This window comes from Gavia stellata, chromosome 18 (genome assembly GCF_030936135.1).
Source record: "Gavia stellata isolate bGavSte3 chromosome 18, bGavSte3.hap2, whole genome shotgun sequence".
Classification (NCBI taxonomy): domain Eukaryota; kingdom Metazoa; phylum Chordata; class Aves; order Gaviiformes; family Gaviidae; genus Gavia; species Gavia stellata.
In genome coordinates this window covers 397,506-424,325 of record NC_082611.1, presented here as the reverse complement: position 1 = coordinate 424,325, position 26,820 = coordinate 397,506, and the positions used below count along the sequence as shown (strand labels likewise).

Below are 26,820 nucleotides of genomic sequence, written 5' to 3'. Positions count from 1 at the left end.
AGCCGCCGCGGCACCCCCGCTCTCGCTACGCGACGCCAACGCTACTTCCGCAGCCGCTGGGGCGGAGCTACCCAGCAGCGGCGTGCCGGGCCGCGCCGGGCCGCCGGCGCACAGGCGGCCCGGCGGAGGGCGGAGCCGCGGTCGCGCTCGGCCCCACGGACCGGACCCGCGCCCCGAGGCCCGCCCCGCCGGGGCCTGCCCCCCGAGGCCCGCCCAGGCCCGGCAACGCCGCGCCGCGGAGGCCGGCGAGCCGGTGGAGGCGCGCTGCCATGGCGGCGCCCGGCGGCGCGGAGGGCCCGTCCGCCGGCCCCGCGGCGGGCGGCGCGCTCTGGGCAGAGGTACGGGCGCTGCTGCCCGGCGCCGAGGAGGAGCTGACCTTGGCGCTGAGCGGCGAGGTGGAGGACTGCGTCCTGCCGCTGCTGCGGCGGGCCCGCGGGCTGCTCTACGGCGCGGCGGGCCGGCCCTGCGGGGCGGCGACGGCGGCGCTGCGGCGCCTGGGCGACGTCCTGCGCGACTACTCCTGGGAGAAGCTGAACGCGGGGCCGTGGCGGGAGGTCAGCAAGGCCTGGCGGCAGGTCTACTCCTACGGCTGCCTCTTCGGGGCGCTGGCCGAGGTTGCCGCCGGCCGCCCGCTGGCGCCTGCCGTCCGCCTCTGCGACATGGGGCTGCTCATGGGCGCCTCCGTCCTGGACAACGTCCTCGCCCGCCTCGTCCGCGTCCTGCAGGCGCACCTGCCCCGCGCGAAGCGGCGCGCCGCAGCCCAGGGGAGCGCCAAGGTACCGCCCGCCGCCCTGAGGCGACCTGGGCCCGCGCTCCCCTGCCCGGCTCCCCCCTCCCCTCGCCCCTCCCCGCTTTCCCCCACCCTCGGCGCCCCCCTTGCGCTCGCGGCCCCACCCCTGTGGGCCTGCGACCCCCCCTCCCCTGGACGCCCCCTCGCTCTCACCCCGCGGGCCGCTCCCGCCGCCGGGGCGAGCCCGGCCCCCCTCGGGCTGCCCGCCCCCCTCCCGCCATCCGCTCCCGCCGGCCCCGGGGCCCCTCCCGCAGCGCGGCCTGGCGCAGGGCGAGCAGGGCCGGGCCCCGGGGCGGCCGCGGAGGCCTTCGACACCGGCTGCTGAAGGAGGAGGTCTCTGTTCCAGAGGGCCCGGGCTGACCCCCCTCCAGTTCCTGCGCTGCAGCCGGAAGATGCGCTTCCACACCTTCGCTGCCCTTCGCTGGAGCACTTCAGAGACAACTACCTCATCCCGCAGAAGCCTGTGGTTTTAGAGGGGATTATTGACCACTGGCCGTGTATGAAGAAGTGGAGGTGAGAAAAGAGTTTCTTCCCTGCCCTAGTAAGGGCAAGGGTCGTTTTGTGTGTCAGGTGTCTTGGTGCTCGGTAGGGCGGTAGAGACCTTCACAGAAGACGGGTGCCATCGCGAGTGACTTCCGTTGGCAGCACCTTCCTGCTGCAGTGTTGTCTTTGCTCTGTAGAAGTTGCTCCATAGATGAGGGAAGCGCATGAAGCCACCCAGCTCATTGCACGGTAAGCGCTCCAGTGCCGCGGGGAAAGCGGGTCCTGGCTGGGACAGGGCAGGAAGGCAGCCCTCAGCCCTGCCTCCCGGGGCCCTGCCGTGCTGGCGAGTACCCTGGCCGTTTGCTGATGCTGTGTGTTGTTTGGCCAGAAACTGGTGACGAGCATGGGTTGCTAACTGTTCCAGTGAGCTGCTCACATCTTAAGTGGGTCTGTGTCAGACATAGATCAGCGATTTTTACGTCTCCGAACTTGCTGATAATTAGTGCAATGGAAAGTGAATTTCAGAGATGTGTGAGTAAGCATCATTGGCTTTTTCATTCACAAGTACAAGCATTGATGTTTGTTCGGTGTCGTGTTTGAGTGTTCAGTTTCAGACACAGCTGTTCAGAGCGAGTAATAACATTGTGCTGCTTGTGTGATGTAAGCAATGGAGCCAACATTTCCAATACTGAGAATTGGATATTTGTGAGATAAAGCTCATGATTCCTTAGAGAAGAGGAAAAACCACTCACACTTAGTTCGAGCAATTGCTTTCATTCCACAGCCAGGTGTAAAATTGACATTAACTGAAGACACTTGTTATTTCATAAGGGTTCTATTCTTTTCTGAGGGAAGGTACTCCACTGGTTAACTTCAGACATTTAAAAAGATTAACTTCTTCATCTAGTTAGTATCATTGTCAAGGGAGAGATGTATACCATCAGGCAAAGTAATTCCTCTGATTTTAGCCAGAATGGGTATTACTAGCACCTGTATACAGAATTTGGTGCTGACAGAGAGTTGATCTAGCATTAATGATAAAAAGATGCAACATTTTATTTAGCAAATGCAGCAGCAGGCAGCAAAAAGAATAGCCATCCCTAGTCAAGAGAGACTAACAGCTTAAATCGCCTTAGCTGGTAAGAAAACAACAGTTAACTGAGGTAAACAAGGTTTTTTTTAAAAAAAAAAACAAACAAAAGACAACTGTGGCATAATGTACACAAAAACTTGACTGGTTGTTTCCTTGCTGCCTGCATCCTTTTCTTCTGCCTTTTGCCTCTAGTTGGTTGGTTTTAGAGGGAAGAAACTCGTGGTAGTAGAATTTTATTACTCTGCAGGATTGATTTTGATTGATTGCCTTACATTCAAAATTAGTAAGAAGAGCAGTATAAAAGGGTAATGGAACTTTCTTTATTTCAGTGTGGACTATTTTTGTCAAGTCGCAGGGTGCCGCACAGTCCCCGTGGAACTGGGTACCCGATACACGGATGAGGAATGGTCTCAGAAGCTGATGACTGTCAGTGACTTCATCAACCAGTATATTGTGAATGAGGTCTGTCAGTCTGGTTTTGTTTCATCTCCAAATGCAGCAGTGTGTTACTGGTACAGAATTTCTACTTAGAACAAACATGCTTAGAGGTGGTGTCAAGGGAGGGGGTATGCTATAAGAACAACTCTGAATTAAAAGGTTTGACATATTTTCAAGATCTGAAGCTACAAATAGTTATTGCAACAATAGTTAGGTTTGATTTTTATATATAAAAAGCAGCAGCTGGAATTTGATGGACAGATAGATAGCTTCTGCAGTAAAAGCCTGAATGGTGGAGTCTAAGGATAAGGGATCCTCAGCCAGCATTTTTGTTCCTCTTGGTTATTGAACTGCTTAGTGAGATCTAGGATCAAGATCCAAATTCATGTACCACCAGGTAAAAAAAAAAAAAGTTGATTAGCAATTGAATGCCCTTTTACATTCACAGCTGAGGATCTGAAGCCCTCATTTCTGTTTCCTAGTCTTCTGGAAGGAAGGACCATGTGCCATTGCAAATTGGTCTGTGGTACAGCCTGGAATAGAGTATCGAGATACTTACAGGGAGTGAAGGTGAACTAGCCTGTGTACCAGCAGGGTCTAGCTGTAAAGATGCAGAGCGTTGTCACAGGATTGACAACAGAACTGTCGAGACTCTGTAGGATTGCAGCTAGGCTTCTTCCAGTAACTCGAGCTAGATAATTTGTTGATTGTGGGGATGTATCTACACTCTTTCAATTTGAGCGTAGCTGTAAGATACTATTTCAGAAGACCCCTTATGCTAGTCAACTGTTGAAACAATTCTAGTACTCTGAAGTAGGACATTGGAAATGGATGTTACCTATGAGTAGACTCTACTCACCTATAAGTAAATTAACTGACTGAGAAGTCTTACCCTATATGTCACTATGCATTTTTTTTCTTTCTCTGCTGTAATTTCAGAATGGTGTAGGATACCTTGCCCAGCACCAGCTTTTTGATCAGGTAAAACTGAGTGAATGTTTTTCTCTTTCTGCAGTCAGGTGTTCCCTTTGTAGCACAAGTCATCTCTGAGGATGTCAGCTCTACTAGATGGAAGGGCATACAGAGAATTCACAGTATTTCTTAAGTTTCTGTTCCTGCAATTTGAAGGAACGGAGGGCGGGGTTTATTCCATTTGGCTGAAAGGCATGGAAACAAAACCTTTTCAGGGGTGAAGACATTCAGTCTTAGTGCTGTTTTGGTACAATGTAGCATATAGTTACAGGGCTATCACCTGGAAGGCAGCATTTCCCCAAAGAATATGTAAGTCAGGGAAGAGATTTGGACAGGAAACAGTCATATTCTGAAATGTCATTCCAGTTAACCAAAGATAAGGTTGGTGGGAGACATAAAAAGGAATCTCATGGAGAAGCAAGGTTAGTGTATAAAAGATCAGCTGCTGCTTTTCCACGAACAGCAAACCGTTTTTTTCTTGTGGGTTTCTCTGGTTTCTGCTAAAGCAAAGGGTCTCTGAAGAATGAGAAACCCCTTTCTTTCCCTCACCTCTCCTTCCAACAGAATCTGCTTGGTAGGACAGAAAGTGTGAGGACGTTTCCTGCAGATTCTTAGCCGTTCAGCTACTTCTCTCCTGCCTTTACTGGACAAGCAGGTCATTTGTTTGTGTCAAGCCTTGTTCCTTTGTTCTATGAATTACATACCTTTGGTAAGTCAGCACATACCCTTTTTAATGTTTATTTCTTTATGGGAGTAGATCCCAGAATTGAAAGAGGATATCAGTATCCCTGACTACTGCTGCCTGGGGGAAGGTGAAGAAGATAACATCACCATTAACGCTTGGTTTGGTCCAAAAGGCACTATCTCACCTCTTCATCAGGATCCCCAGCAAAATTTTTTAGCCCAGGTCTGTACTCTACTTACTCTATGCATGTTGTTAATGCTATAGCTAGAAAAAATGCTTATGGTATGTAAGTGTTAGAGACAAGGATAGCAGCCAACTTGATGAACAATTGAAGGATAGAGGACATGCAGATATTATTTTGCTCTTCTGTTGCATCTGCCACTACTGCAACTTAATGTAATCTTGTAGGCCGCAAGTGCTCCTCATTGAGATAGACCATTACTTACCCTCATTTTACAGATGATAAATGGAAATCACAAGAAGCAGCTTTTCCAAGGTCACGCAAGGAATTTGTACCAGAGTTGGGAAGAACCTGTCATAGTGTGCCAAAGAACTTCCTTTCCTGGAACAGCAAGATTTTGGGATGGACTTAGGTGCATACTTTAATTCACTTCAGGTTACCCAGTAAAATATCTACTTGTGCACGCAGAGAGGCAGATGAAGTAGTATTTGCACTGTGACCTCATTGCTGCTAAGTGAGTTACTGTTGGTAGGCTTCCTGACGACTTTTAGTGCAGAGTAACACAGTAAAATACTGGGACCCTTTGTGGTAAGCACTATACTAGTCCAAAGATGTATTCCTGGTCCAAGCAGTTGACAACTGTACATCTTCCAACACTGAGGGTTTTTTTGCTTGCTGGAAGAAGATTGCTGTTTCTTCCTCCATCTCATCAGACTCTTTTAAAAAAAAGATACGGCTTACACTTTCAAATATTTTCCAGCAGGATCATGACATGGAATACTTTCTACTTGTGCTTGCTTACGGGTTGAGCCTTAGTTCCTCTGTCCCAAACGGTTGCATCTTGCTACCCTGTGTTTTCACTTGGAACTGAGGCTTAATTCAGGCCCTCCTAAAGTGGGTTTTTACAACTGCTGTGTAATTATGTACGAGGCAAGTGAAGGAAGGAGCCGCTAATAGCTGATGGCAGTCCAGGTAACACCCACCCCCAAAAAAATTGAAGGATTCAGAAACCGCGCTGTTGGAGCAATAACCAACATTTTCTTTACTTCCGTACATCACCAAAAATATCACTTGATTCTTTAGTGAGCTAATTAATATTGATAATCCCTTTGGGGTATGGAAGGCATCCTAAAAACACATGGACACCCATAGTTACTCAGATCAATGCTCTGGTAGTTTCACTAGTGATAGTGAAGAGTAGGACAGGGCAGGAATACATTGATACTTGTCCAGCCTTTAGAATACGTTCATGTGCTGTCCTTGAAGCAACAAACTCTAAACATCTAGCATTACAACTTGGGTGTTGTTAAGATTTCAGGAAATCCTGTTCTATTATATGGGAAGGGATATTAAGATAGAGGAAAAGTTAGGTTAGGAATAGTTTGGTAGCATAATGCTGGTCCAGGGTACTGTGGTTAGTCAGAGTACCGACTACCCTTTAACGTGGTAGTCCCAAACAAATGTGATCCTGCCTGGCCCTTGAAGAAGTCTTGAATCCTGGCACAATCAGCGTGAATATTCACCTTATGCCTTCTTTGGGCATTCCACGGGTATCAGTGCAGGAATCAGCTTTGACTCGTTGATTCTGCCACTTCATTCTAGGCACTCACAACTTGCAATTCGGTGTAGTGTTCAAGTCAGTCAGTGCACTTGCCTTATGAATTCTAGTCGTTCAATTAAGCACTCCAATGAAAGAACTGATTTAATGATGATACAGAAATAAGAGCTACAGGAGTATATGGAAGCTTAGCAGTCACCCTGTGCAGGTGGCCTCTGCCTGCTAATGTGAACTGCACTGAAGACTCCACCTCTTTATTCTCAGTTCTTCCAATTACTTTCTAGCTACGTAGAGCCCAAACAACACTGTATAAATTGGCTGCCTTAAACTTTCAATTTAAAGTAATTTGGTTAAAGGCATTTCCTGGTATTTCAAATTCTTATCTGCTCCAAGGGAACAGGTACTTGAATTCCAATACCCTGGTTTGTTTTAATGTTTTATTATAGCAATGTCTGTTTATTACTAACAAAGATAATGATGTTTCTTGTAATCAGGTATATTTTACTGTTAAATGCCAGCTATGGCCCACAGTTCGCAGTAATGTGCAGGTTAATGACAGATGGAAAACATTTATTGTAATATATACAGGTATTTGGAAGAAAGTATATCCGTCTATATTCACCACAAGATTCAGAAAACCTGTACCCACATGAAAGCCAAATTCTTCACAACACTAGTCAGGTAAATAGTTTCCTGAAATTTTAATATCAGTAGTGTTACTTTATTAAATCATATTTGAGTAAAGACATTTTACTGATGATCGTTTTGGGTTTTTTTATAGGTTGATGTGGAAGATCCTGACTTAGTTAAGTTTCCCAGTTTCAGAAATGCTGCATTTCAGTCCTGTATTCTGATGCCTGGGCAGGTTCTGTTTATTCCAGTTAAATACTGGCACTATGTACGATCGCTTGATATCAGCTTCTCTGTTAGTTTCTGGTGGTCATAACTCTGAAGCATGCATAAAGTCTAGTAACATTGTAATAGGAATTAAAAGTCAGAAAAGGTAGCATCTGGCATCTTCTCACAAGACAATTCTTTTTAAGCATGAGAATGTTCTTCCCTAGCCAGAGGTTAGGGGTGGATTAAAAAAAAAAAAACACACAAAACCCAACAAACTCTTGCTTCAGCATGGTGAAAAAATCTGCGTGGGTAGATGGAAAGAAGATGATACAGCCGCTTTATTTTTGTGGATGTTTCTAACATGAACTCCTCATAAAGAACTTATTAGGTCATCATCTTGTGTGCGTGTGTACATCTGACACAGCTCTATATATGGGCGCTGCCAGGACTCTGCTTCAAACTATATTTGGAACATCAGGTTACTGTTATCTTCTACTTGGATTTAGTAACAGTAAAAATTGGAGTTACATAAACACTGAGGGATGGTGCTACCCAAAGGTTCAATACATTAAAAAAAAAAAAGCTAACACAAAGCTTCCTCTACAGAAGAAGTTGCTGGTGTGAAGGCCTAGGAACATAATTAATTGTAGTTTATCCATAGTTTAATTGCAGTTAAGTAAACTGCAGCTTAATCACACTTTGATTAAGCATCAACTGAACTGCTGATGCTCTACCTTCTGCAGTGTCACAGGTTTCTACAGAGGTATGGTCCCGTTCCACTCTGGTATCTGGCAATATCTAGTGCTTGTCTTTTTCTCAAGTCAAGTCACTCTTAAAGGAAGAAGCATCTTTACATAAAACTGGAGAGTGAAGTGCTAATACTAAAAACAAAAAGAATCTTAAAACCGTAATTTTTTCAACACTTTGCAGATATAAGCTGTCATTGCCCCAAAAGTCTTGTCCTGCTCCTTCCCAATCATTTTGGCTGTGGGAATATTCCCTCTCTTACTGACCATAGCTGCTCATGACCTGGCCTTATGTCAGATGACCTTTTCTGTATCTAAAGGGACAAAAACCAAGCAACAGTGCCCACTGAAAGTGTTCAAACTCTAGCCCTAGATCAGACAGATAAATATTCAGCCAGCCTTCCATGTGAGGAGCCCACACGTGCTGCATTGATTTTTCACCTACTTGAAGCCCTGTGGTGCTAGTAATAGGTTTCATTTTCAGTTGTGCAACTGAAAACTACAAATAGGGAACACTGTTGCTGAATAGTTCACCTGCATAGATCAGCTTGCAGGATTGACTAAAAACATTTGCATCTTTCATTCCCAAACATGCACTGAGAGTCTCAACCCAAGACTACTGAGAACTACGTACACAAAATAGCCTCTGAGAAAGCTGTGCAGGTATAACTGTGAAGAAGGAGAACAGGAAGGTCAATGATAGTTTTATTGTAAGATTCTTAAAACTTCACGAAAAAAATAAGTACACTGAACAATGCACTGTTACTAATGAATACAATACAGTCTGGTTATTCTGCAAGAGTGGGGAAAAAAGATTTCACTGAAAGCAAGTTTTACTAGCATCATCTAGTGTTGAGAATGAAGCTCTTCTCTGCTCTCCCTGTTTTTGATGGCGACTGGGAGTCTATCCGACTCATACCTGTAAAGAAAACAAAAGCAGAGTTAATAAATGACACACAAGAAAAGGATGATACTGTATAACCTTCAGATTTTTGAAATGCTTTATAGATTCCTGTATTCCTGTACAGACTGTCCAATTTCCCTGGCTAAACAGAGGAATTCCAAAGGGACTGTGCTCTTCCTAGAAGCTCGGTATTTCCAGAAGTTTTAGTGTCATGTGTTTTGTCTGTCTCCTCCTCCCTACCCTCCCCACCCCCCCACCCCCACTTCTATGTTCTTTGAAACAACATGCACAGGATCTGCTAGTGACCATAAGGCATAATCCTTGCACTTTCAGGGCTCGGTGTTGCCCATGTATGGTGTACTGCCTGAAACATACAACTGAAGTCAGAAATAACTGATATTTGACTACAGTTATAAACAATACCGGCAGTGCCACTGAATAGCACAGTCCGTTCTCTGGTATTATTACACTAAATTTGTTTGAAAATAGGTTGCTTGGTACCTGGAATGTCACAAGACCAGAAATCATTACACTGTGGACAGCGTCGTTCAGTCTGAGCTCTAAAGTACTTTCTGACACAAGGTAAATGCATTCCAATTCCACAGGATTCACATACTTGGCTCTGAAATCAGAAGTGTTGATTAAAAAAAAGAGATCTTTCTTTATGTTAAACCGAAGGACAGGTTAGTTGTTACAAAGGGCGGCAGATAAGCAATGCTTTATTCCTAAGAATGGATCACACAGTACAGCTGGTAGATACTCGAAAGTCAAAGCTGGTAAATGATAAAAGGAGGTATTTTTCTGGAAACTTAAGAAATACCCTTTACCTATATGGACAAAACTTAGTTTGAAAGACAAACAACGCTGAGCTCTTTGGGTGCAATAAAGGAGACAAACTGGGACCGAAAAAGTAACATGGAAGCATGTTAGCTGGGAAGATGAGAAGATGCAGGGTCAAGGAGCAAGAGAACACAGTAGTTTTGGAATAGGAGTTCAGGCTGTAACCACTTATGCAAGACTAAACTAGTAACTTAGCAGCTATCAAAATACAGTGCTTCAGCATGCTATATATAAGCATACGTGTTCATTCTGAGGTTCAAGACGAGCAATTCCTGAACCAAAACCCCAGGACCAAAAGATAAATGTGTGTCACATCAAGACTGCTATTTGTAAGGTCCAAAGATAAGACAGCTAACACTTAACGGTTATGCCTATTTAAGGATAAGGGGTTCATCTCTAGCCTGCTGGCTTTGGAAGCAAGACAGCACAATAATGTTCCTCATTCGGTGAGTTTGCTTTCTCCAAGTTTATACCTGGAGATACTGCTCCAAGACAAGTTTTTTTCCCAAAGACAGAAAATAAAATACCTACACCGAAAAGAAAACAAAAAAGAGGATTTTCTTTATATACATGGGCACCATTACCAGATTACAAGACCTGAATTTTTCAGTGCCTGCCTAATACTCTAAGGAAAGTATCACAAACTTCAGCTGCAACCACATAAGTACATTGGCAGATGCCTACTGAGGTAATAAAACAAATGTTACCTGGATGGCAAGGCTGTGACAGATGTTACACTTCCTTGCCACATCTTGGTAGTTGCTGAGAATGTATTGTTCCATCTCAATTATGCAGCGAGTATGCAGAGTATATTCTCCATTTCTCTAAGGAAACAAGTGGCAAGACAAGGAATTTCTTTTAATTCCTTTTACCTTCTTTGACTTTTCTAACCACCTGCGAGCAAGCATTTGACATCCACTTTTTTCTGCCATCGTGAAACTTAGCATGCTGACACTGATGTAATGCAAAGCTGAAATACTTTTGAAGTACAGAATTAATTTGTTCAGAGGATCAAATAAAGATCCTCTGAGAGAATAAAGAATTCTGTGAGAATAAAGATCTCACACCTTTAACAGAGATCTAGTCCTTGGAAGGTACAGATGAGCAAGCATGCTCTCCTTAACAAAGACATGCAGTTTTGGGATCCTCCATTTGCACATTAGCAGAAATTGTACTGGCTTTCAGCAAAATCTAGGCATTTACCGCTTGAGGTATCTTTTTAAATCTCTGCTAAATCACTCTAACATAAGTGAACGTGTGGCAGCAGGTTGGAGATCTATGATGCAATGAATCCAGGAGAAAAGGCATTGAGGTCTTACTTGTCTTGGCAAGAAACTGCAGTGTCCACGTGGTAAGCTAATCTCAATTTCTCCCTATGAAGTAAGGAGATTCAAAAGTGTGCACAGTGGCCCATGCATTTCTGGTACAGGCGTTTTCAACATGTTTGGCCTCACTGCTTTTCAGGATACTCTAAATGTAACTAACAGCACTGATCACCCTGAAGAACTTTCCCCAGCTCTTGTTCCAAGTTTAAGTATGTCATGCTGTTGTGTAAAAAGGATGTCTGTATGTCGCAATGCAGGGCTGTACACACAGCTACGAGACTGAAACCATGTTGTCCTGTATAGACCTACCCAAGGTCTTTCTCCTTGTAAATATACTGCCTCTTCTACAAAAATCACTGGAGCAGCAATAAGCACAGGCCCCACAAAACCATTTTTGCCATCATTCATTAAAGAACAGCTCCAGTTTCAGCTGTCACATCCATAAGAAAATAATAGCTGGAACTATTAAAATACAAATACTTGAACAGATAACAGCAGTTACCTCAGAGAGCCACTTATCCTCCACAAAAACTTTCAGCACTTGCTCCGCTTCCTTTTTCTTCATTTTCTTTGTCTTAAGTTGGTCAGCCAAGTTTAAAATATCTGTAGAAGAGGCAAAGCCATTTTCTGATAAAATGATTAGGTCCATCTACAGAAAGAAACATTTTCAACTATTAAAAAAATCCATGCAATTAGATAGACACACCTTATAGTAATGTGCAGCTTTTTTAGCATCCATGCATATGAAATATACTACAGTATATGTCTTGAACCAGAACTGTAAAACGAAGGCCAAAAGGTGAAACAATCATTGTTACTTTGACAGTTTTAATCTTTGCCAAGAAAGTATTTCCACAAATAGAACTGTAGAGTGCTGCCTAAATGAAGCTGCATCCAGGGGCCCTTGAGCATACTCAGGGGTGACAAATCTGTTTCTTTTTATCTGCTCTTTGTCAAGGTTCTTTTGAGGAAAAATCTCTCGCTACTAAATTAAGTTTGTCTACTCTGGGGTCATTAGTACTGCTGAATTTACCTGGCACTTGAAGGTTGTAGCAGTATTACCAATCTTCAGAGAAACTGTCATTGGAAACATTCCTGCTGCTCATTATCACAGAGCAGCATGCAGAGTTTTTATGCCAGTAGTAATATGTGCCACAACACCACCATCTCTGCAGTGCTGACGTGGCTGTATAGGTGCTTCACCAGTAACGGGGGAGAGAAGGGAAATCTCTGGGTACTATCCCTGTTGATTAGACTTTTGCAGCTGTCACAGAATAGTCAATACACCTCTCTTTCCAGTTTATACAGAAAAATTTATGGATTTGAAAAATAAAAACAACCCTAAAAAGTCTAGTGACTGGAGAAATTAAGTCCTCAAAGTTCAAGACACTATGAGAACAATTCACTAAAACATGCAAGATACGTATGATCCTATGATCATATACATATGATCGTATGATCCTATGATCACAACTCACATTAATGGCTGTGGATAAGAAATTAAACATCAAATGTCCTTGGCTAACCAGTAACAATGGACAAATGTTTCTATTCATATCAGGAAATCCAACTTGTATGTTGCTAGCATTAAAATCTACAGTATACTACTAGACTACTGAAGCCAGTGAAGAATTCAGCAATCAGAACTGAAAATCCAGATATGAAAGCACATATATCAAGTCACTAACTCCAAGGAGCACTCCCCTATTGCTGATTTCAGTTTACCAATAACTGACTTTCAACAGGCAATCATTCCTTGCATATACTCCCATCCCCGCCTCCCCCATTCGATTTGGGATAAACATGGGTAAGATGGCAACTATTTCCTGAACAACATCTCCATTCATTTCCATTTCCATTCATTTTAAGATGGTACCTTCACAAATAATGTGACTTACTAACTAATAACTGACATACTTACTGTTTTTCTGAACAATTCTAATTCATTTTCTGTATAGTCAGATGCCATTTTAGTTATTTCAGTTTCTGCCAAATTCACCTACAAAAAAAAAAAATACTTAAACTGAAATCAAAGTGCCTTTGTATTTCTACACCATAAACTGTAAAGCATCTTCTGGGGTAAAGAATACATCATCTTACAAGTAACAGAAACGTCATTTCTTTAAGTGGCATGAAAGAGACTGTTCCTTAAAGATGGCACTTGATGGTACTCAAGTCCTTTCTTTAAAATGCCTGATCTTCCAACCACATGTTCTCCACAGCTGCCTCTGCCCAAGCCAAGGTCCTACACAATCCCACCTCCCCCAGTAGAACTAATACATTACACCAGGATACTGTGCTGGACAGTAGCAGTGACTGTGTTATAATACACATTTTTGTTTCACTGTGAGAAACAGTTACTGATATTTCATGTTCTTATTGCACATGCTACTTCTATTTAATACTAACTCAACTTAATTGGGAAAATGACCCAAAAAGGTTAAAAGCAGCAGCTAATGTTAGAATACCTCCTGTATGGTCTTTTGAAATTACTATATAATCTTCCATCTCTGACATGCACATTTCAGAGTATCCAGGGAAACTTTATAGGCCACTCCATAGCAACCCTTTTATGGTAGGTTGATTTTTAAGTAAGAGAAAAAGAAAACTAACATTGGAGGGCTCTCCGTGTTTTCTAACTTAAAAATTCCTCTTGAAAGTCTCCTCTGAAAAAGAAATCTCACTTCAGCACTTACACAATGTTTATGTTAAATAAATCAGACGCTGCTGTAGCCCTTGCTGCCATGTTCCATTTCCATGCATCTAGGCTGTTGGCAGTTTATCCTCCTACTTCCCTGTTCTACAAGTAGCTTCTACAGCAGCTACCAGCATAACAGTGGAACAGCCCCGCATAAACCACACAAGACACTGCTAAGGGTAAGAAGCCTGCTGGCACATGCAGTCTTCGGTTCTAGATCCTGTTTTCTCCAAATAGCAGTTCTATTATCGATATACTGTAGGAAGGACCCTAGGTAACTCAATCTTTCTAACATCCAAAGATGGCACTGAGGGCAGCCTTCTGTTTATTACGCACAGATACAGCTAGATTTTTTTTTTGCCCATTTACAATCAGAAGGTGTGGAGACCTTTTATTGGCACATTATTCAAAGGTTAATTTTCAGTAGGAGACCCAGGAGGCTTGCTCTGCCATCCACGCATTCAGTCATGAAAAGCCAAACCACGCGATGGCAGCACGTCCCATACTTACTAAAGCATAATGTGCTCTCCCATGACCTTCCGACAGTCCTTTCCGGATCTGCATAAACAAAGGCTGTAGATGGCTGTTAATAGTACTGATGAAATCATCCAGTTTATCATGTGCATAGTAGACTGAAAATAAGTAAGAAAAAGCACATACACAAAAAACCCCAACAACTACATATCAGGCAGATATTTTTATATTTATCTGCTGAAACATTTTTTTATCCTCGGTAAAAGAGCTAAAACTTAGTGAGGCAGAATTTAAACAGGTTTGTATATTCAGCAGACATATCGTTTTCTTGTGCTGCTGACTACTAGCCTTCAGAGAAGCTCAGCTCCTTGAAAGTCAGAGTTTAGAGAGAGAGTCCAGACATTCTGCCTCGCTGTATAAAACCCACCGCATTAATCATTAATTACAGTGACTTGAACTAAGTTGAATAGAAAAGAAAACATGACAAGGAAAAATTATTATGCACAATACAAATACATACTTGCTTTCTTTCATTTACACACAAGGGATTCCTTGTTTCTTTGTGTTCTGTTTCACAAATTAATGGCATGTAAATGATCAAGTTACATACCAGAAAACTTAAAACTCTAGCATTGTAGAAATACAGGTAATATCTTGTGTCATGTTCTACAAACAAATACTAGCAGAAGGTCTATCATAGACATAATTAAGATGGACTTTGGAGTCATTCTGTAGAAGCACGTGCTATGGCTTTTGCTCGGATGTCAAGAGCACACGCCCTCAAGAGTTTCCATTCAAAACAAACTTATATCTGTGGCAAAACTTCTGTTGACTTCAGCAGGCTAGGGTTTAAAAAAAAGAGTGAAGTATCAGCTCATAACTTTAGAAAAAGGATTGATGTCTCAAAAATACTACCAGTTATCACTAACTTAATACCATTCCCAGTTATAAGAGTCAATCACTTGTGTAACAGCGTCAGACACAGGTCCCACTCTCAAAACCCCACTATACTTTATAGTGTAGTACAATGCAAAAACATCAGTCACAGGATGCTCCTGCCCAGAACGTTCATGATTCTGATATATCAAAACCAACAAACAGCAAGAACAACAATAAAGTAGGTATCATATTAAAGGAAGCATAATTTTGTTAAATTGTCATGCCACCTCCCTGGCACCTGTCAGCAGGAAACACTGCATACATCAAAGCCAGGGAGCGCTAATGACAGATCTGAAAGAGGGCAAGATGAAAGATAATGGAAGAATATTCTTTAGTACAACAGCTGTAACGTTTAAATGTGAGATTAATGGCTGCTCTAGTAGATGATCTGTGAAAAAAAAAAAGGGGATATGAATCCTGCATAGAAAATGAACGAGGAACAGACCACACCAAAAGCTACACTTAACAATTTTAACATCTAAAAAGTTGGTCAATTTACAATTCCAGACTCAGGAGAAATTGTCCTTTACTATTTGCAAAAGCTTGTAACTCACCTCTATGAAACAGTTCTTGTACAGGCAGCCATAGCAACTGATTGGACAGAAACTGTTTATTCAAATTCATATATACTGGAAACAAGTTATTTAGTGTTAACAGATTTGAAGATAAATTAGACAAACTAGCATGATATTCATTCAGTAATCTTTGTATTCCAACTACACATGTACAGGAATCTCTTTGTCCTTTTTTCTTCTGGTACAATATCTCAGAGGTGTCAATACTACTTTGAAAGACTGTATTTAAGAAGACCTTGTTGTAACATGAGTATGTTAAATGCATACTAGAGCCAGGACTACCCTACTTCCAAAATACTGGATTAAACTGTTTGAAAAATCTTAATTTCCAATAACTTCCCCTGTAAAATGCAGAACCTCAAAAAAATAAAATAAAATCTAAGACTTAGTTGCAATTGCTGTAAATTACTTTTTGTAACAGAAATAAATAATTTCCTTCTCTAGGGCATAAAATGCAATCTCAGCTAATACTGTATCACAGATGTACTTACTGTAAACTGGTTTCAGTCAAATAAAGTTAAAGCAAATCACTATTCCAGTACCCAATTATGAACACAACAAAGTTGTTCATAGCATTTAAAACCAAGTATATGCAGGAACCAGGTATTATTTTTTCTGTCAATAAAAAATTCTCAGCCCTGAACACCTAACAAAGGTAACACATGACACCATTAGAAAGAGCACTCATTATGTATTAGCCTAGAACTCTGCTTGGGAGCATTTTCTTTAGATGAAATTATTGCAGTTCAGTGACAGACAGCAGATGAGCAAATAGGAAACAGCAAACAGTAAATAAATGGAACACAAATATCCTGGGGTTTGGTTTTGTTTTTTTTTTCCTAAATTTAAGCAAACTCTTAATAATAAACTCAAATATTTTCCACAGAAAAGCTGAACAGAGCCCTCACTGAAGATAAAGCAGAGGTACTCGGAGAAACCAGAAACTTTTCTGAATGTGTCTGTATGCAAACTATAAACAGCAAGGTAGCGTAATAAACGAACGTACACTCTTCGTTAATTACCACTTTTCAACAGGCACCCTTTTAAACTTTCTTGCTTAAAGACAAGTGAACAATAGGAATCTTTATTACTTAGATTAGTCTGAGATCCCACAGCTTCATGATAAGTTTAAAAAGACTGGCACTGTTATGAATTAGAGCTCCCATGTTTACAGCAAGAGACCTACGTACTTCAGCTTCTATGTTCTCAATAAGCAGAAGATTAAGTACAATTCTAGTCTGCAAAGTAGCAATACAAAAATGTCATGTTTTTCTTCTACTTTGATGACACTGAGCAGATGTAATATAAGCCACTAAGGACCGGTGTTGATATTTACAGCTGATTTTCAAGATCAAACCATATTTAAAGAACTAATAACTGTACAACGGCTTTTGGCATAGAGTTAGTCAGTTTGCAAACTTTAGAATTAAATATAAAAATAGAATAAACCATGAAGAGTAACATGACAAATTACTTTGGATTTTAAGTCACTGATACTCAGTTTTCATTTCACAGAAGACTAAAAGAATGAAACATTCAGAAAAGTTAACTGAGGAAAAAAACGTGGTGGTGTTTGGATTTTTTTTTCCCCCATTTCCTTCAGTTACTCTTAGTACCAAGATGATTAATATAATAAGAAGCTCCCTATCAGGATTTGAAAATGCTGCCATCTGACTTTTATTATAGCTAGAAAAAACTGAAGCAACAGGACCATCACCAGTAAGAGAATCTAAACGTTTGTTTACAAAGTTTTTTAAAAACAAAACATTCTTAATTACACTTTGCAACAACATGTTGTACAATACCTTTTTTTTCTTCTGTTAAACATCAAAAACAAGCCAGAACATTTCCTTGTAATAGCACAAAGTATTATACATAAATACATAAAAACAGGCAATCCCTACCTCAGAGAGCTTAATGATATTTGAATTGTAGACTAGACTACGTCATTCACTGCTAATTTTTTTGTATGTATCCTGCTTTACATTATTTTAAACTTGTATGAAACCATTCACATTAAACCTCTTTCTACACATACATCTATGACACGTGTTTCAGCCTTCCCATGAAAAAGAATCACTGGGAAGAAGAGTAAGTTGCTGCTTCTAGTAGCGTACTGCAACGCAACGATTTAGAACAAAACCAATCAGACTGCAGAGGAGTTTAGCGAGGGAAAATACTCAGTTATTCAAACAGCTCAGATGGATTTTCACCAGCACTGCAATGCTGATACACTTGAAAAGTTCTAATGAACTTCGGTAAGGACTCATAGCCAAAACTTCAGTTTTAAAAGTGTAACCACTAACCCACTACCTGAGCGATGACTAACACCTACACTCTGCCACAATGCTGGTTCAGTACAACTTGAGACTGACACAGCCCATCTTTTTTCAGTCATCTTAACACAGGGAGTATTGAATTTTGACCCAAGGGGTGTAGTCAGTCTTCATTACCAGAATATCTAAATGAGTAATTGATAAGCTTCTCTACATTTTATGTTTCAATCCAGCTACAAGTCATCCAATATGCAGCAAAAAATATTTAGCAGAAAATATGGCCTGCGTTACTTGGGACACAAAAACAGATTACTTCATTCTGACCTTAAATTCTGTGGATAAGTAGATACAAATCCACAGAAAAAACAGAAGAGTCCCTGTAGAGTGGGTAGCATTGCGACAAGATACAGGAATACCACTAACCCTGCAGGTGCATGGCTTCCAGAACTAGTAATGGGCAACATGATGCAGATGAGATGGGAGAAAGAACAGCCATCCACCAGAAAACCTCATCTCATCTTCATCAGAACATTTCCTCAGCGTTCACGTCTCCCACAACACTTAAGAGGAATAACTGAAGTGCATTTACTTAAAAGCATTCACTACGCTATAGCAAAATACTGCTGAGGAATTGTGTGATCTCGCTGTCTACTCCCACTGATCTTCCCCAGTCCCTTTTTTGTTGGTGCCTTGTGATATTCTTCATTGTCTACACAAAAATACCTAGTTTGAGGAGCCAAGAGCCGTGCTTTCTTTTTCTAGTTTTGACATATTTGATGCACTATAAAGCAAAATATCAAAACAACTGTACAGTGGCTTTTTCTGTTGTTTTGCAATGCAAACACTTCTCTGCTAACATAAAACGTAGCCTTCAAACAGATGGTTATCTGCAAATTCCACCACAAATAAGAAAAATTCCCCTAAGCTCTAGCTGAACTTTGCAGACAAGGTACAAGCATAATGAGCACACTGGGTCACATATAGGAGCAGCTGCTGGGGCTTCTCCTAGAATACTAAGTACTAAAAGACATACAAAACATATAAAGCAAAAATGCTTGTCTTCCTATGAATCCCTGTTTCTCCTATATAATTTATTTAGTGGGTCTTTCAACAGCCAAGCACGAAATATATTATGCTTAAGAAATTGGTATGACTGTAGACTAAATTTGACACTAACAGTTACTTTCTTCTGAGTTCAGCTACCAAGCCCATTCAATAAAATACAAAACAGTTAGACAAAAGCCAGTCTGATACTGATCCACGTTAATGAATGGTTAATCAATACATTCCTTCCGTACATCCAAATAGGCAGGAAAAAAGCAGTTTTCTCTCGTTCTTCCATTTTTCTAAACATCCTTTCATATATGGACTGCATCAGCCATTTTTCTAGTGAACCTCACTGTAAGTTAATATACAGTTACATTTTATAATTAATTGTATAAATGTTACGTTATATTGTCCTTCAGTAAATACGGCCGTTGGTTTGAAAGGCAACCTGATTTTATCCCTCCAAATTACCCTTAGGTTCATGAAAAATATAGCAAAATAAAATATATTTGTTTTCTGTTAACCTTCTGGCCTTGAAGAATGTGGCAAAGAAAACACTTGTGAATGGCCATGTCTTTGGAAAATTAAACGCTGGTCACAAAAATGCCTAATATTGTTATATTTAAATGCTCGTCAAATGAAGATGTGCTGAATCAAAGAAAAAACAGATAAACTTGGAAACCTATCACGGGATAGAGAGCACATGAATCTCAATGTTTATTCCATGATCAAAAAAAAAAAAATTGTGCTATTACAGACAGAAATGTGTTTTCCAGGGGAGAGGCACCATCTTTCCAGCTGTACTACTCAGAGTAGTGTAAACCCAGAGCTTCAGTTATTGAAAAACTTCAGCTGGCTTGGAAGACAGCAGGAAAAATAACTACAAACTCTCCTATTTTTACTGTTTCCTGATTTCAGGCTGGGGTCAGGGCCAGGATAATATACTACATATTCTCCTCCCACAGATAGTGTCTTGTAAAGGGGTCCAGCAATTGCCAACTCAGATACTACCATTTCCCTGACTATACAAACAAAGGGAAAGCCAGCTACGGACAACACACAAAGCCCCCCCAGAAAGGGTGCTGAGAATGTCGTGGTACCTTAGCTAGTATATAACGCTAGAGATCTGCAAGATGTCTTTAACTTCGCACTTAAGTTTTTACTATAACATGTTCCATAACTGCAGAAGCCATAACACAATGCAGACAGAAAGAGCATGCATTAAGGGATTACAGTAAAAAAGTATTAGTGATTATAATAACCTTCCTCAACAAGCCTGCAATTTGTATCATAACTGAATGGTACACTTTCTAGTGGTCCTACGCAGCACTTAGATAGATGTTTGGAGCTTTCCTTCAGACCCGTGTGCAGATTACAGCACAGACACTTGTCTGCGAACAAGAAGCATGCAGGTGATACACAAAAAATAAGAAGGCGTCTCCTTGCCAAAAGGCTTAGGATTTTGAAGTAAACCAGAACAAGAGAACATGCTGAACACCAAGAGGGAAAGTTTCCAGATCACTTTGCTCAGAGGCTGCACAGGCTGGTTACTCTATGACTTGACTTCATTTGACACAGCTTTTTTATCCTTTTGTATTTAAGGAAACCAGTGTCATAGATAGGAGACAGCTTTGTTATGTAATGCTTACAACCTGCAGGAGAAAGGAATTAATTCAAATAAGCTAGTTTTAGTAACATTAGCTTTGATCCAATTTGAAAAACATGGTTCAGATTGCACTAAGCAGTATTAAGATGTTATTGAAGAAACTACATCCAAATCAGAACTTCATCTAGAAACAGTCCAGTCCAGCTGATTTTCCTCATAAAAATGCTGTACCACGATCTCTTAAATTGTGGTACTGCTAACTTTACCCCTAACAAGGATGGGTTTGTCAAATCACTGGTTCTTTTGTTCCCAAAACAAATGCAGGGGGGAGCGTTCCATCCAGTGAGTCAAGTTCAACATACTTTTGTCTCCCAACATGACAAAAAGCTTTCCTAGGTAGAGCATTTAATAAAACTGGAACAGTTAAAACTCGCACACTGTATCTGTGTAATTTCACAAACTTTTCCATTATACATCAACTGTCACTATGCAGAAAAAATATCAAGTACTTGGTAGGCAGCATTTGCAATGGAGCCATTTTTTTCTGAATCCTTCTATTAAATAGACCTTCCTAATGAAAAATAACTCTATCAGCTCTTACTGCAGTACAGCTCACGGATCCTGCATACTGAAAACATGATCTAGCTGTTAAGTTTTTTGTCTTAAGGTTCTTTGTTCTTAGCGCACAATAAACTCATTATAGCCATGCTATTGGCTTAGGCCATCTCTGGCATTTATGATAAATTCTTTTACAAATCACAGTGGCTTGGTTCTCACAAATACAGGATTAAACCTGTAAAAAGCAACGTTATTTTTCCACGCTTCTGTTTTTTCAGTCAGTAATTTGGGCAGGTGCTGAAATAAGCTCTTTTGGCTCAAGAGTTTGAAAACCTATGGAGTCCGTTTGACTCCTTTTGACTAAGGAAAATACATAAATAGTGCCATCGCCCAGAAAGGACTCCACTTGTGGCAACAAAGCAAGATGGAGTTCAACAGGTTGTGCGCACCAGCAACTACAGTCTCTTCTCTCTTAACAGAGAGGAAGACTAGTTAGCAATGGTGATACTAAAGTTATCACCCTGGTTAGCCACCAGCAACTGAACAGTTCAGTTCCCCTGCAGTTACTGGTTCAGCTCTCTAACAGACTCACACAGATATCCTGAACTGACTAAACCCCTCAAATAACTGTTAAGAAGGCTTTTATTTTTAAAGTCATAAATACTAGAGAACTAGGAAATAACTTGAGACATATATTCAGTGTGTATTAGATCTCAGAATGTGTAATTTAACCATTTGTTGGCGTTATCTGCCTTTCAATAGTAATGGTTTAAAATCACTAATTTGAACAGCATTTGGGTGTTTCCTTTTAAATAGCACTTTTTGTTCTTACGCATTCCTTGTCCTTTTCAATTTTGTTCATAAACAAGGAGAAGATGAAAATAGAGAGATTTTATTCTTTCACTATTTTCTGGGAACCAGCAACTGACACATCTGAGACCTAGTGGTTAATTAGTGCTAAATACATTACTCATTACAGCTTTATTTTGGTTTGTGCCCACCACATTTTCAAAATTAGTGAAGATTAAATACAGATTTCTGATCTGTAAGCAGATCTCTGAAAAAAAATCCTTATCAAGTTGATTACATATTTCTGTACTACTTAAGTTCGAACATGAACTTCAAACAGATTTGATAGTATACAACCAAATTTTTGTTTTATGTGCCATAAAATTCAGCTTGGTATGACATATATTAAAACTAACCAGCTGACCATGTAATTGGTCAGATGTGACAGATTTACTCAAGATGGATAACAGCATACACTTCATATTATATTCCAAAGGAAATCTTTCCAAATAAGTATGAAGGAAAACATTTGGGAAATTTCAGCATTATCAGTGTCAAAAATGAGGGTTTTTTTAAATGTATAACTTATAAAAAACATCTTTGCTGAAATAAAAAGTGCTCTGTATGAGTCTGACCTGATTAAAATTTAGTTTCCACATTGCTGTGTTATTTTTATCTTCCAGAAAAGAGAGAGAACACTCACATCATTAAAGTTTTTTAACTTTTTTTTTTTAGATGGTGTATGCTTTTCAGAAATCTAATCATTTGCAAGCTGCACCAGGAAAAAAAAAATAGTTCTTCCATCTCCCTACTGTTTCTCCAAAAGAGAGACACACCTTTATGGATTTCACAGCAGTGCCTGTGTAATTTCCTAGCCTCCGATCCTTCCATTATCCCATGAGACATCAGGACCTGCAAGAACCGTCGATGAGCATCAGTCATCTGAGCTGCCATCGCAATACTCCACCAGGCTTCAAGTGCTGCAAGAGGTGTAAGCTGGAATTAATGCACATGTTCATGCAAATTAAAAATACGCAGTCCAAGCAACAGAAGATTTCAATTAAACTCTCTAACATTGAATCAGGGCAAAAAAGCAGATCCCCCAGGTTGTTCTCAGAATACAGATGGTGACTAACTCCAAGGTTCTAGGAGAAGGATGCAAAAAATGAAGTCCAACTAATTTTAGCTACGGAATAAAACATAGGCGTTGCGCTATCACATCCCCAAACCAAAAATAGCGCCGTGTGTGTAACAATCAACGGAATACCTTGCATAGGTCTGCGTTAGATGCTTCTGCTCACTGCATATCCTAGTAACTTGCCTAATTAGAGTGTAACATACTTCAGACAGAAAATCCTCCTCGAAATGTTCTGAAGAACATCAGAGCTAAATTAAAAGCATGTCAAGAAACTCCTTGACCGCTGCAGCCAAACGATCGTTAACAGTTCACAAGGAAAAAGCAGCTTCCAGACTGCTCCAAGCCAAAGGGCCAAGAACTGACCAGACTGAGAAACGACGCCTGCGCCCCGCTTTTACAGCCTCCCGCTCCCGCTCCGCCCTGGCACACGGACGGCCTCCGACCAGCAGCACCGGGCCAGCGAACAAGCTGCGGCGGAACAGAACCCGGCCCGCTGCCCTCCGCCGCTCCCGCCGGCCCAGGCGCGAGGCCGAGCGCAGCCCCGGCTCCCGGAGCTGCCGCGGGGCGGGCGCTGCCGGCGCGGACTCGCTGCTGAGGCTGCGGCGCGCGGGGAGCTGCTGAAGGGGACGCGCCAAAACGCGCCCTCGTCAGCCGCCCCAGCTCGCGGCAGCTCTCCTCGGGCAGGCTCGCAGAGCGACCGGCGGCCTCTGCCCGCGCTCCCGCCTGCCCCGGCCGCCGCCTCGTCACCGCCCGCTCGGCCCCAGGCCTGCCGCCCGGCGCAGCCCGCGGGTGAAGCCACGGGCAGCCGTCGAGAAACGGCCCCCGCCGCCCCCGGCCTCGGGCCGCCCGACCCCCTGCTCCCCCGGCCGCCTCACCCGCCGGCCTGCGGCGCCGCTGACCCCCCACGCTCGGCAGCTCGGCGTTCGCTGCACGCGCCTGCCACCGGCCGGCTCAGCGGCAGGCGGGGCCGGGGCCCGGCAGCGGCGGCCCCAGCCCGGAACAAGGCGGCTGGGGGGGGCGGCCCCGCCCCGGGACGAGCTGCTGTGGGGCGGCGCCGCCCCGCCCCGCGTTGGGGCCGCTATGGGGGGCGTCCCCCGCCTGTTTTGCACCGTTTCGGGAGGGGCGGTGGGCCCAGTCCCGATCGCGCCCTGCGCCGAGGCGGCGGCAGAGACGAACGTCCCCCGCGGCTCCGGCAGAGCGGGGCCCGGCCGAGTGGCGCCGCCGCGGAAGGGCGCTGCCGGGCCGGCGGCCGCGGGGTTCGTGCCCCCACTGTCCTCCCGCAAGCCGCGCCAGGCCCCGGCGGTGCGGCGGCTCCTCCCGCCGCGGAAGCGCGGCGCGGCCCCGCGGGCAGCCGCAGCCGGGCTCGGCCCCGCCTCCCCGCCGTCCCGGGCGGGGCCGTCGCGCGTGCTCGGCCGCCTCCGCCCGGCGTCGGCGGCGCCGCGCTGAGAGCGGGGGCGGCGGGACGGGGCGTGCCCGCGTGGTCCGCAGCGCTGGGCCGGGCCGGGCCGCGCTGCCGCCGCGGAGGACGCAGATCCGGGGAGCGCGGCGCCGCGTCGGGGCGGACCCGCAGGTGCCGCGGGGCCGGGACCGCCCCGGGCCGCACCGGAGCTCGGGAGCCCGCCGCGCCGACCGCGAGACAGACCAGGCAAGGTACCCCCCGCGGCTCCTCCTGACTGTGGCTGGGGCTGACTGCGCACGGTTTTCGCCTCGCGGCTGCCGCGGCGTCTGCCGGTCTGCTCCCGGTGCCGAGAAGGAGCTCGCTCTTCCGCGCCCCCGGCCCCGCTGCGGCGGCCGTCCCGGCGGGCGGGGGAGCAGCCTGAGCTGGCCCGAGAAGGCGGCGGGCAGGCGCTGCCGTGCCGAGCGGGCCGGCGGCGGCACGGGACGGCCCGGGCAGAATTCCGGTTACCGCTGGGAGACGTCGCTTGGCCCCGCAGGGATGCTGGGCGGGGGGCGGGAGCTGCCGGGGGCGGCGGGGCGCGCTCGCCCTTTCGCGCGGCCGTGGGCACCCCCGCGCCGCGGGCGCCGCTCGGCTCCGGCGCGTCCCGGGACGGGGCGGCTCGGGCGCGGCTGGAGCCCGCGAGTCGGCGGAAGCGTTGGCTTTGGCAGCGGGGCCCGTCCTTGGGGGTGTGCCTCTGAAGGCGGTTGGGAGGAGACTGGTGTCGCTCCCAGAAAGCCCTCCCCGCTGGAAGTCCTGCCGGCTGGGCGCAGGACGGCGGGCCCTCTGCCCGCGCTCCCCCGCAGGAGCGGCTGGAGCCCGCAGCCGCGTTCCGCCGTCGGCGCCGTCACCGCGCGGCGCTTGCTCGGAGCTGCAGAGCCCTTCCCGAGTCCCGCAGTTCGCGCTGTGAAACCCCCCCCACTGCGCGTGGAGTCTAAGAGGACTTACGGACAAGTTGTGCTCAACCCCCAGAAGCGGGGCATCAGAAGTGCGCTGTTCTCGGCATGTGGTGGTTTTGGCGGTTTTTTCCAACTTGTCCGAATCCAGCAGTTTCCATAGTTTCTGCCAGTTCGAAACCAGAAGATATCTGAAGTTGCCTTGCTGCTTGCAGACGGTGATTTGCAGTGTGTCACAACCCGTGAAAGTGCTGTATTCCTCATAGGCCCAAATGCTGTCTTATTATGCCCTTTTCTGCCTTCCCTCATCTCAATATGAAAATACGCTGGAATGCAGAAACTTCAGCTTAAGTCCTAACTGAAAATTGACATGTTACAGGTTTTTTTTAAAGAGAACCCTTCTGCTCATTTTGAGAGGCTCTTCTCGTATTTATGAGGAGAGGTTTATCCAGATGTGCTCTGTCCTGCTCCAGAAATGCAGATATCATTTGTATCTTGTTGCGTAAAATGACATTAATGGTAAGTACCCCAAACTACATGAAGGAATTCGTGGAACAAGGATGATGTTAAAATATTAGTAAAATTACTCTTTTTAAAAGAATGTCTTGCTCCATTAAAATCCACAATTCTGAAGTTGAATTCCTTCTTCAGTGATCATACAATGATGCAGGAAATACTGTGTTAGAGAAGGGCATAATACACATACTATTGCTTTAAGATAAAAAATGGACAAAGCCGCCCCACTGAAGAATTGGTGATCCAAGGACCTGGTCGTGGGTTTGAGTTTCTGCTTGCCCAGCGCTTTCCACTGCAGTGCTCTCAGCAAGAAGAGATAACATTGACACAAGGGTGTATTAATTGAATGGCCGAGAAGCATGTGGGAATGGTTTTACTGTTCAGTTAGATAACACGAACTGGGAACTATTGAATTTTATCTTTTGGCCCTTCATTGACCAAAGTTGCCATCCTTGATTATTGGAACGTCTAAATACCTTCCAGTTTACTCTTTCATCTAAACCTCCTCCTTAGTCTAGCATACAGGACTCCCTCCTCCACTTCCAAATTCTTGTGAAAACCCACTTTCTCTGAGACGCCTACGCTTTTCACTGTACACATACTTTGTGTGGTTGCCTCTGACAGTCATGTTGCATATCAAACAGTATGCATTATGATTTATGGTCGCATAGGTTTGCCTTTTTGTATAGGCACTTAGAAAAAAAAAATCAAAGCAGCAATTTTAAAAAGAGGGAAATGACTCCATAACTTTTTGTTTTTTTCAAATTTTGATCAAAAAATCAGTTGCTGAACTTCCGCTTTGCTATATACTGCTTATCTCATTCTAGTCTGCAGTTTCAGCCAGTGTTTTAAACCAGAAAGCATAAGACCAGATGTGCTTCAATTTTAAAAAGAGCCAGTTTTAAAATAGGGAGTGCTCCTTTACCTGTACAATTGCAGCAAAGCTAAATTAAGCAGCCTTACGTAGAAATTACTATTGCTTGTCTTTTGGGCATGAGTTACTCTTTGAGCTTAACAA

At 43.8% G+C, this 26,820-nt stretch overlaps 2 protein-coding genes across 5 annotated transcripts; one reads left to right on the top strand and one right to left on the bottom strand.

Moving 5' to 3' along the window:
* Window positions 1-269: 269 nt before the first annotated feature.
* On the top strand, window positions 270-7,206 carry KDM8 (lysine demethylase 8). The gene is made up of 7 exons (XM_059826468.1): window positions 270-829; window positions 1,130-1,303; window positions 2,696-2,828; window positions 3,744-3,785; window positions 4,534-4,683; window positions 6,789-6,881; window positions 6,982-7,206. The coding sequence occupies exons 1-7, from the start codon at window positions 270-272 to the stop codon at window positions 7,144-7,146; spliced, it is 1,317 nt and encodes a 438-aa protein (XP_059682451.1). The 3' UTR covers window positions 7,147-7,206.
* A 41-nt stretch (window positions 7,207-7,247) lies between these two features.
* NSMCE1 (NSE1 homolog, SMC5-SMC6 complex component) lies at window positions 7,248-24,879 on the bottom strand. Of its 4 annotated transcripts, none has more exons than XM_059826471.1 (8): window positions 24,862-24,879; window positions 22,654-22,797; window positions 14,064-14,185; window positions 12,777-12,854; window positions 11,358-11,504; window positions 10,238-10,354; window positions 9,192-9,312; window positions 7,248-8,705 (listed from the first exon to the last, which is right to left on the bottom strand). In XM_059826471.1, exons 2-8 carry the CDS (start codon window positions 22,769-22,771, stop codon window positions 8,629-8,631), a joined length of 780 nt encoding a protein of 259 aa, XP_059682454.1. In that variant the 5' UTR covers window positions 22,772-22,797; window positions 24,862-24,879; the 3' UTR covers window positions 7,248-8,628. The 4 variants fall into 4 exon arrangements, with proteins under 4 accessions (XP_059682454.1, XP_059682455.1, XP_059682453.1 ...); XM_059826472.1 differs by lacking the exon at window positions 24,862-24,879 and adding an exon at window positions 24,598-24,683; XM_059826470.1 differs by lacking the exon at window positions 24,862-24,879 and adding an exon at window positions 23,831-23,878.
* Between the last annotated feature and the right edge of the window lie 1,941 nt (window positions 24,880-26,820).